The 10,985-nt window shown below is 29.5% G+C and overlaps 1 protein-coding gene across 2 annotated transcripts; it reads left to right on the top strand.

Annotated features, from left to right (window-relative positions):
* The first annotated feature begins 651 nt into the window (after window positions 1-651).
* Window positions 652-5,273, top strand: LOC148199520 (receptor-like protein EIX2). Of its 2 annotated transcripts, none has more exons than XM_088114254.1 (2): window positions 652-2,242; window positions 2,315-5,273. In XM_088114254.1, exons 1-2 carry the CDS (start codon window positions 1,692-1,694, stop codon window positions 5,271-5,273), a joined length of 3,510 nt encoding a protein of 1,169 aa, XP_087970380.1. In that variant the 5' UTR covers window positions 652-1,691. The 2 variants fall into 2 exon arrangements, with proteins under 2 accessions (XP_087970380.1, XP_087970381.1); XM_088114255.1 differs by having other exon boundaries at window positions 652-2,726; window positions 2,802-5,273.
* Window positions 5,274-10,985: the final 5,712 nt, after the last annotated feature.

The raw sequence follows: 10,985 nt of genomic DNA, 5'->3' as shown, positions 1-10,985 counted from the left end.
CCGAAACCGAGGCATATTAGACGTTTTCTAAAGTTGTTTTTATACTAGTGACATATTTATTTTCGAGAGCTTTCTTTCCAAGTGGCAGTTCATTTTAATTAGTTTATTGCAATTCACATTTTGCATACACTTCATTCGTAGTCTTTTCTCCTTCATTTTATTTTTATTTTGATTCCTCCAACATTCGCACATGTTACTGTCACATTCAATAGTTCTATATTATTTAATAGTTTTGACATTAGATGATTTAAATATTCTTTTCGCCTTTCACTGAGTTGCCTTTTAGTTTTATTAACTTTAAAATACTAACTTATATTTCTGTCACTATTTTTTAAGGAAATATTTTATGGATTATGTTTTATATAAAATTGTCATTTAATAAAAAAATTAAGTTGACCTATCTGGATTTTTATTATTTAAATAATTTTTTTCGTAGAATTTAAAAAATTTATAAAAAAAATTAAAAATAATTTCACAAATTTTAATAAAAATCAGACAAAATATAAATTTCCTAATGATATTTATTTTATATAACGTTTTATTTCTACATGGAAATAAATAACGTTATTTTTTTGTCAAATTAACCATCTTGCTATTCATAAAAGAAGCTATTGCAAATATTAGAACTTGTTAAAAGTTAAAAGACGATTACCTAAGGAAACATTTGATCGATTATTTTTCACATAAAATTGTCGTTTAATTTAAAAATTTTCAGTTCATGTAAGTTACCTTTCTTTTTCACAAGTCTTCGGATAAGTCAATCGGTTGGAATAGAATTATTGTTCCAAAAAATTTCCCACCATTGATAATGAGAAAAGTGACAAGGGTGGAAAAGTGGAGGCGTTCCCATGCATGTCATTTTATTTGAATAAAGACCAATGTCTAATTTTCCAATATAATGACAAGATGTATTGAAGTTTCCTTTTTAATTTGGCAATATTTTTTACATTTTGTCCCAATACCCCAAATTAAAAAGAATAAGATTACGAACAAAAGCAGTAACAAGAATCTCTAAAAAAATAAAAATTAATTCAAAATATTTAAAAAAAAATTGAAACTATGAAAAGAGAAAATAAGAAAAAAATGATTTCTGACAATGTTTTAAAAGTAAAGACTTTATTTATAGAGTTAGGAGTGAGTGAACGTGTCCATTAAACCAGGAAAATACTAAACCAGGAAAATACGTCGTGGCTTAAGGAAGAGTTCAACAACTCAATCACAAGCCTTGCGGGAACAGAAAAATCAAAAATACAATCCTTGCGAAAGAAACGGAATGAAAATATTGCCGAACAACATCAACGTCCTCTGTACAAGATATTTTGTAATATTATATTCAAATTTTACAACAATGGTGACATAAGCTTTCACTATTAAAATATTTTCTAAGTATTTAGTGGAACTTACAATTTTTTTAATTTTGAGAGCACTTTCTTAATTTTGTTTTCAAATATTAACTTGCAATTCATTAATTATTTGTAAGGAGGAGTTTGATGTTTTGATTTTCATATAATATTGTCGTTTAAAATGAAAATACACAAGTCTTCTTCGTAGTCAATTGATATTATTGAAATGCAGAAGAGTGAGAAGAATAGGTAATGAAGGAGTTGGTGTGAGTATAAATGTGGGTATTGGGAGTGCTAAATTCAGAACACATATCAATCTAATTCTATACTATTCACTCTCTCTGTTTGATGATGAATATTCTGAAAGTAATGATGTTTATGTTTGTGGTGAGTGTGGTGTTGCAGGTTGCTTTTGGACAACACCATATCAGATGCCTTCCAAAGGAGAGGGAAGCACTCCTTCAATTCAAGGCTGCCATTGTTGATGATTACGGCATGCTCTCGTCTTGGACCATTTCCGACTGTTGTCAATGGGAGGGGATTCGCTACACCAACCTCACCGCTCATATTATAAGCCTTCACCTTCCTGGACAGTATAATGGAGTCTCTCGGCGTTACATCAGCGGAGAGATCCACAAGTCGTTAATGGAGTTACGACACTTACAGTATTTGAACCTCAGTTTCAATTCTTTTCGACACACTAATATTCCAGAGTTTCTTGGCTCTCTTACCAACTTGAGATATCTTGATCTCTCTTCATGTTTTTTTAGCGGACAAATTCCAACTCAGATAAGTTCTCTTTCTCATTTGAAATATTTGAATCTTGCTGATAATTATTTGGAGGGTCCAATTCCTCCTCAACTTGGAAATCTCTCTCGATTGGAGTATCTTGATCTCAGGTGCAATTCTTTTGAAGGATTCATTCCTTCCCAACTTGGAAATCTCTCTGGGCTGCAATATCTTGATCTCAGCTACAATTCTTTTGAAGGATACATTCCTTCCCAACTTGGAAACCTTTCAAATTTGAATAAACTCTATCTTGGAGGATATGATAGTGCTCTCAAAATTGTCAGTAGAGATCAATGGTTATCTAATCTTAATTCTTTAACCCATCTTTCCTTCATTTCCATATCTAATTTTAACACTTCTCCTAGCTGCCTTCGAACCATTGCCAACCTACCAAAACTAAGAGAACTGAGTTTAATTGAATGTGGCCTTTCCGATCATTTCCTCCTTTCATTCAACCCTTCCAACTTCAATTTTTCTACTTCTCTATCTGTCCTCGATCTTTCTCGTAACTCCTTCACACAACCGATGATATTCCCGTGGCTGTCAAACACCACTTCCAACCTTGTTGAGCTTGACCTTAGTTCGAACCTCTTGAAGGGTTTGACATCAAATCATTTTGGCTTGGCCATGAATTCGCTTGAGCACCTTGACCTCTCCAATAATGTGTTCAAGGGTGAAGATTTGAAATCATTCATGAATATATGCACCCTAAGTTCATTAGACATGTTTGGAAACAATATTACCGAAGACCTTTCGTCAATTCTTTATAATTTCTCCAGTGCTTGTGTTAGATACTCACTACAAGAGTTGAGTTTGAAATCGAATCAAATCAGAGACTCCGTACCTGACCTTTCAGCATTTTCAAATTTAAAAAAGTTGGATCTTTCTGACAATCAATTGAGTGGGAAGATACCTGAAGGCACTAGATTGCCATCTCATTTAGAGCAGTTGTCAATTGGATCTAACTCTTTAGAAGGTGGTGTTCCAAAATCATTTGGGAGCACATGTACTTTAGAGTTATTAGATTTGTCTGATAATAAGTTGAGTGAAGATCTCACAGTGATATTTAATCATTTGTCTGGATGTTCTAGATACTCATTGCGAAATTTATATCTCCGTCAGAATAAATTCAATGGCACATTACCTGATTTTTCAATATTTTCAAAGTTGGAAACGTTGGATATATCAGGAAATCGATTGGATGGAGTTCCAAAATTACTTCACAATGGTACTGTTTTGCGTTCATTGAACCTATTTAGTAACAGTTTAAGTGAAAACCTTCCAACAATAATGCATCACTTATCCTCATCATTGCAAAGTTTAGATCTAGGCATGAATCAAATTAGGGGTACTTTGCCTCGCAACCTCGCAACAATGTTCCCATCATTAAAAGAATTGTACCTTGATAGTAACAAGCTAAATGGGACAATTTCTGAAGATCTTCGATTTCCAACAGAACTTGAGGTATTATCCTTGAAGTCAAACTCTTTGAAAGGTGTGTTAACTGACTCTCATTTTTTTAATATGACAAAGTTAAGGGTATTGATGTTGTCAGATAACTTACTTACTTTTACTCAAAATTGGGCTTCAACTTTTCAATTATATAGTATTGAATTGAGGTCTTGCAAGCTTGGTCCATTGTTTCCCAAATGGCTAGAGAAACAAAATGAATTTATTTATCTTGACATTTCAAATAATGAAATATTAGGTACCATTCCAAAATGGTTTTGGACCAAATTTGGATTGTCAAATTGGATGAGTATTGATATTTCACACAATAATTTACAAGGTACGATTCCAAATTTGCCAATAGAAAATCATTATTATTTTCTTAGACTTGCATCAAATCAATTTGAAGGTCATGTTCCGCCATTTTTACGAGGCTCAATATCTCTTGATCTATCAAACAATAAATTCACAAATTCTTTTTCATTTTTATGTTCTAATGGTGTAGCTGAATCTTTATACCAATTAGACCTTTCAAATAATAAGTTTTCTGGACAAATTCCAGACTGTTGGACCCATTTGAAGTCATTGGCTTACTTAAATATGAGTCAGAACAAGTTTTCAGGAGAGATTCCTTCTTCAATGGGATCACTCCTTGAACTTCAAGTTTTGTTATTGAGAAGCAATAATTTAACAGGTAAAATTCCTTCCTTCTTGAAGAATTGCACACAGTTGGTGATGGTAGACATAGCAGAAAATAGATTATCAGGATCTATTCCAAATTGGATTGGGAAGGAATTATTAAAGTTGCAATTTTTAAGCTTGAAAAGCAATTATTTCTCTGGAAATTTACCATTGCAAATTTGTTATCTAAAAAATATTCAACTCTTAGATCTCTCGCTAAACAATCTATCTGGACAAATTCCTAAATGCATAAAAAACTTTTTCTCAATGGCTCAAATGACTTCTTTGAGAGATTATTATCAAGCTCATCAATATTTGGTCAACACTAGTGGTATCAAAGTTTACTTTTCATACAATTTGAATACATTATTAATGTGGAAAGGTTCAGAACAAATGTTCACAAATATGGGATTATCACTTTTAAATAGCATTGATCTCTCAAGCAATCAATTATCAGGAGAAATTCCAAAAGAAATTGAGGGTTTACTTGGATTGGTGTCATTGAATCTATCAAGAAACCAATTGACAGGGAAAATTCCTTCAAATGTTGGAGAGTTAACATCACTTGAATTTCTTGATTTGTCACGAAACCAACTTGTTGGTTCTATTCCTTCGAGTCTTGCTCAAATTGACCGACTCAGTATGTTAGATTTGTCACATAATAATTTATCTGGAAAAATTCCAACTGGCACACAATTACAGAGTTTCGATGCATCGAAATATGAAGATAATGTTGATCTCTGTGGACCACCATTAAAGGAATTGTGCATTGATGGAGTGGCAAGACAAGGACCAATTATTAAATTTCAAGAGGATGACAATTTGATTTTCAATCGTGAATATTATATAAGTATGACAATTGGATTTGCTATAAGCTTTTGGGGAGTGTTTGGCTCAATCTTAATAGTACATTCTTTGCGTCATGCATATTTCAAGTTCTTAAATAATTTAGGAGACACTCTTTATGTCATGACAACAGTGAAAGTTTTCAAAATCTGCTACAAAACATAGCTACAGGTAACATTATTTTAACCTTGTGTTAAAATTTTTATTTTTTGTTATCCACATAATTAATTATTTTGATTTCTAAATTTGATTAATGAGTTTCTTGTCATAAATGATTCACATTTCCAAATAATAACAATTACAAAAATATTATGGTTAAATCGACTTTTTATTACATAAAAAGAAATTTAATGAAAGATTAACTATGTAATTGAAAATAAGAATATTACTTAAAGATAATAACTAATGTCTATGGATAGAATAAAATAATAAAAAATCGTTAGCATAAGACATATTATCAGTCTCTTTATTTTTATCTCTTTCAATCTTGTCTCAAAATTGTTGACATTCTCATAATAAGTTGGTTTTTCTTTTGTATGTTTAAACATTGCAATATTAGTTTCATGGATGATAGATATAACTATTTCTATAAATACATTATTTATAATAAATGGTAAGTTGTAATTTAAGTAAAGATCTCCAATATGAATTTGAAGATTTCTAGTTTTAATTTGGCTTCTACAAACACTTTTTTATTTGCCTTGATAATCATACAAGATAATTCTTTTACGACAAATGATTTTTTTTACAAAGTATAAAATAAATTGAAAGAATTTAATTAGTAGTAACTTAAATTATTGGAGTCTTCTATTCCTTTGCCTTTTAATATAAGTTTGCTTTGAATTTGTTTTTTTACGTTATCTTTTTGTTGTTTCTATTTCTGGCGAAATTAATATAATTTGCTTAATTTTTGGCAGAGGAAATGGAATTCGAAGATTAGAATGATTGTGAGGGTATGCTCAAAGGACAAAAAAAAGAGAGGAAAGAGGTACTCTGGATATCGATAACTGAGGAAGATTTCTAAACATTTATTTTCTTTAAATGTTTATTTCTTCTCCATTTTTATTTTGTAATGGTTGTTGAGGAAGCCTATTGTGATTGTGAAGTTGTTAGTCTTACAATAATTTGATGAATCTTCAAAACGTTGGAAATGACATAATTATTGATTTTTGAGTCATCTTCTGTACGAATACCTTAATGTGTTTTTTTCCTTTCTACTACCTTCCTCTCTTGCATGTGATTAATGAATCTTCCCCAAAAGTTTATATTATATTAATGACATAATATAAGCTTTTGGGGAGTGTTTGGCTCAATCTTAATAAGACATTCTTGGTGTGATGCATATTTCAACTTCTTAAATAATTTGGGAGACGCTCTTTATGACATGACAATAGTGAAAGTTTTCAAGATCGGTACAAACTAAAGCAGGTAACATTATTTTAAACTTGTGTTTAAATTTTGATTTTTTTTTTCTTATTATTATTATGATTATTATTATTATTTTAAATAAATAATTTTCATATTCCTTATAATAGGAATTACTTTCCTGTGATATTAAGATCAATATTGACCATTCTTATGGTAAATTTCAATATTCGTATACTTTTTTCAATATAGAAATAATTCTTGTAAATGGAATCTCAAAAAAAAAAAAGTAACTAAAGATTTTAGATTAAAATATGTTTTTTCTCTCCAGTGTATTCATTCATATTCTTTTTCCTTATCCTTTATTTTTCTTATTATTCTGTATTTCGTGATGGCTTAGTGATTTTTCTAATTCAGCATATCACCATTTAATAGAAAATATATGACATAGAAAACAAAATTTTAGGAGCGTAAAGAAAAAAATTTAAATACTATTTTATAAATAATAATTAATTTAAGAAATGAATAATAATTAGTCATTATATTAACTAATTTAAATACTATTTTATAAACTAAAAAAATTATTATTATTCATAATAATTAGAGTGTAAATTGGTTTCTAATATTATTACATTTTTTTGTCACTAAATTAGTTTTTAATTTAAAATTTGAGACTAATTTAAAATCAATAATATTAAATATCTAAAACTTTTAAAACTAATGACAATAACCAATTTAAAGTCTAATTAACTAACTAATTATAATTTTTTTATTTGTAAAAAAGACTATTTTACACACCAAAATTTTTTAATTAATATTTACATAATTAATATAGTGACTAATTATTTGGATTTCTAAATTTGATTTAATAATTTTCTTCTCATAAATGGTTCACATTTCCATATAATAACAATTACAAAAATATCATGGTTAAATCGATTTTTTATTGGACAAAAAGAAACTTATTGAAAGATTATCAATGTAATTATAAATAAGAATATTTAAACATAATAACTAGTGTCTATGGATACAATAATATAATAAAAAAATTGTTAGTATAAGACATATTTTTAGTCTCTTTACTTTACTTTTGTAAGAACCTAGAAAATAGAGTATTAGAATTTATAAGTATCTTAAAATAATGAGACCAGACATTTTAATGTTAAAATAATTCAATAATATAAATAAGATTTCATAAATGCGTCTCATTATCTGAAATACCTGTTGTCTCTCTAACTCATTCTTTGAATTTATTTTCCCTTCTCTATAAGCTTTCTGAGACATTTATTTGATGATCATAAAGTGTCTAGGAGATCACAACAGTGAGTTCTCTATTATCTACTAATCAATTTTTCCTATTGGGTAAGTTAGTTTCTACTCCTTTTTTTCTTTAATATTTATGTTTAACGCACATCAAATAGTTTGAACGCATGTGTCATCTTATCTCTATTTCTAGCTCCTTATCGATCAAACGTCCTAAGGACTTGCTCTAATCATGATTATATGATTTGTAGGTGTTTTTAGAGTTTCTTGAGCTAAGGTAGGGGTAGTACGTTGTATAGAGTTGTGACAGTTTTTCGAATCAGGTGAGGGAAGCTAGTGATTTTTATAAATTTAATTTACAGGTATGAGTGGTGGTTGATACGATGTTATGTTAATTTGGTTTTAATGACAATGATTGTTTTAGTGTCATTGATTCTTTAATGATAGTACTTAGTTATTTGATGTATGATGCCATGGATGATGTTGATTTGTACTTGATTAATCTTGTGCGTCTATCGGTTTTGAAGAGCAATGATAAAAATTTGATGTTGTATTGAGAAGTAAAGAGTAGGCTAAATTGTAGGTTGATTTTGAACCTTAAGAGGAGGTTTTGATAGGTGAGATTTTGAAGTAAGGGTCGAATAGGAAGAATTGAGTTTTTGATTTTGTTCTAGGGTCATTTAAAGCTTGTTCTAGCTTTAAATTAGTAGAAATCTGACTTCGAATTGGTTGGTGGTTAATAGGGTGTGATTTTGTATGGTTTTTGGCTCATTTTAGGGGTTTTGACTAGTGAGATTTTAGGGGAATTTATCCTAACACTCTAATATTAATCGCTTCATCTCAGATAGAGAAGGGGATTATGTGATGAGGAGTAGCAGAAGGTCCTAGTTTATGGTCTGGTATTCTTTGTCCATAGGTGGTAAACACATTAGACTTGTGTGGTAGCTTGGGGGAGGGGGGCAGTTGTTCCATTACTACAAGTGCAAAAACTTATCATAGTTTAACATCAATACATATATCTGGATGATTGGGTTTAGGTTCATGGTATGTTAAGGATATTTGTTTAACTATTGTATGAAATGTGATGTGTGATAAATCCTGTATGTTTTCCTTTTTCTATAAATATATTTTTATAGTAAATGGTAAGTTGTAATTCAAATAAAGATCTTCGATATGAATTTGATGATTTCTAGTCTTAATTTTGCTTGTAAAAATACTTTTTTTATTTTCTTTTTTAATGATATAAGATAATTCTTATGAAAAAAATTTGTTGTTGCAAAATATTAAAAAAAACTAAAAGAATTTAATTAGTAGTTGAGTTTTCTATTCTTTGCCTTTTAACATGAGTTTTTTTTAAATTTCTATTTTTTTACGTTATCTTTTTATGGTTTCTATTTAATTTGTTTAATTTTTGGCAGAGGAAATATGAATGATAGGTCTGAAGCAGTGTACGTGCAAAAGTGGAATTGTTGTTGAAAATTAGAAGGATTGTGTGGGTACCATGCTCAAAGGACGTGAAAAAAGAAACAGAGGAAAGAGGTATTCTGAGATGAAAAGGCAGTTGGATTTGAAGATAGAAAGGTTTCTACACATTTATTTTCTGGGACTTTCTTCGTGTACTTGGAAGTTTTTTTTCATATACTTTCAAACTTTTTGAAATATTTAAATTGTCCTTTTTACAGAGGCAATTTATTTTTCTCTTCTATATTTACCTTCACCCATTCACTTTTATTTACTCATCTTTTCTCCTAAATTCTAATGTCGCATCACCTACTTCCTCTTCCTCTTCATCACTTCTTTCACTTACATCACTGCATAGCACATCTTCATACACTCCCACAATCAACCTTCAAGCATTTCGTGCCACCAAACTATATAAGGTACCTTCGTTTCCTAAACTATTATCTAAATTTGTAAATGTTTCATTGAGAACCAATGAACTCCTTATTTAAAATCTGATATTATCTCTAAATTCGAGATTAGACTAAATTTCAAAGTCCCATATATATATATATATATATACTAAACTCTAAACAACAACCTATAAAATAAATAAAATTTAAAATTTAAAAAAACCATAAGCAATTAAAAATAAATAAAAAAATTAAAGAAAAATTAAAATAATGATTATATATATTTTAATATCTTTTTAAAATTTTGTTTTAATTTATTTTTAATGGCTTATGGTTTTATTAATTTATTTTAATTTAGTGGATTTTGTCTATTCTTCGTTAGAGTTTATACTTTAGGGTTTAGGGTTTGTTTATTTGTTATGGTTTTAGGATTTATATGGGTTGTTGTTTTTTTATTTATTCTCTTTAAATTTAGTTATTTGTTACACGTAATGGTTTTAACTTTTTTTCTTAATTTGTTCGTTATCAAAATGGCAATAACTCGAGGTGTCTCTACATACTTTTGTGAGAGTTCTATACAAGGTGAAAACAAAAGGAGATCTACATCATTTACTCGTCGAAGGGGTAGTCTTGGAGAAGCGACGCCATTTCTCATTCTTATCTTGATAAGCAGTAAGAGGATGTTAATGAAGATCAGTATAATGTTGTTGAGTAACACATAGATATTGTTTAAGAAGAACATGAAGTAGGTAGATTTCTTGGAGGTCCACATGATACATCATTGTTGACAAGTTATGTTGATCATGTTGCATTTTCGGTTTGTGGTAGGGTCAAGTTAATAAAGTAGTTGGATTTTTTTTCCTTTTGATGATTGTTTAGTTGTTTTAATTTTATACGCAATTGTTTTATCTATGACCGAGGAGAGATAAAAGTTGGTCTTCTACGGAAAAAAAAGTAAATAAATATGAAGCATGTCATTTGGTTGTTCAAATTTTTTTCATGATTTTTAGTTTGATGCCTCTATACAATATTTATTATGATTATACCAATAAAAGGTTGATATTGGAGTTCATTTAGAGATGGAATAGAGAGACAAACACTTTTCATGTCCTTGTTAGTGAGATGACTGCCACATTAGATGACATGTCCACATTGCTACATTTGTCTATAGTAAGACCATTTTGTCTGAATGAAGTCTTAGACTTTAAAGTGGCTTTGGAAACTCTCATGGACCTATTGGGCATGGACTACACAAGGGATACATATGAGCTGAGGTAATATCATGGTCCCCAAGTAAGACTGGCTGATTGAGAGACCTATATAAGGACTATTATGACAACTAGCAATGGCAATGTGACGCGCTGGCCTACTTGTTTCATCTTGTGGATGCGCTATT

This window comes from Vigna umbellata, chromosome 4 (genome assembly GCF_029865625.1).
Source record: "Vigna umbellata cultivar VRB3 chromosome 4, Vumbellata_1.0, whole genome shotgun sequence".
In the NCBI taxonomy this organism is placed as follows: Eukaryota; Viridiplantae; Streptophyta; class Magnoliopsida; order Fabales; family Fabaceae; genus Vigna; species Vigna umbellata.
Note: the sequence above shows the minus strand (reverse complement) of the source record. Positions and strands in the feature narration are given on the sequence as shown.

Coding starts and splice junctions, on each gene's coding strand:
- LOC148199520 (XM_088114254.1), top strand. CDS start 1,692: ATGATGAATATTCTGAAAGTAATGATGTTTATGTTTGTGGTGAGTGTG. Junction 2,243..2,314: donor TTGGAGTATCTTGATCTCAG/GTGCAATTCTTT, acceptor TCTTGATCTCAG/CTACAATTCTTTTGAAGGAT.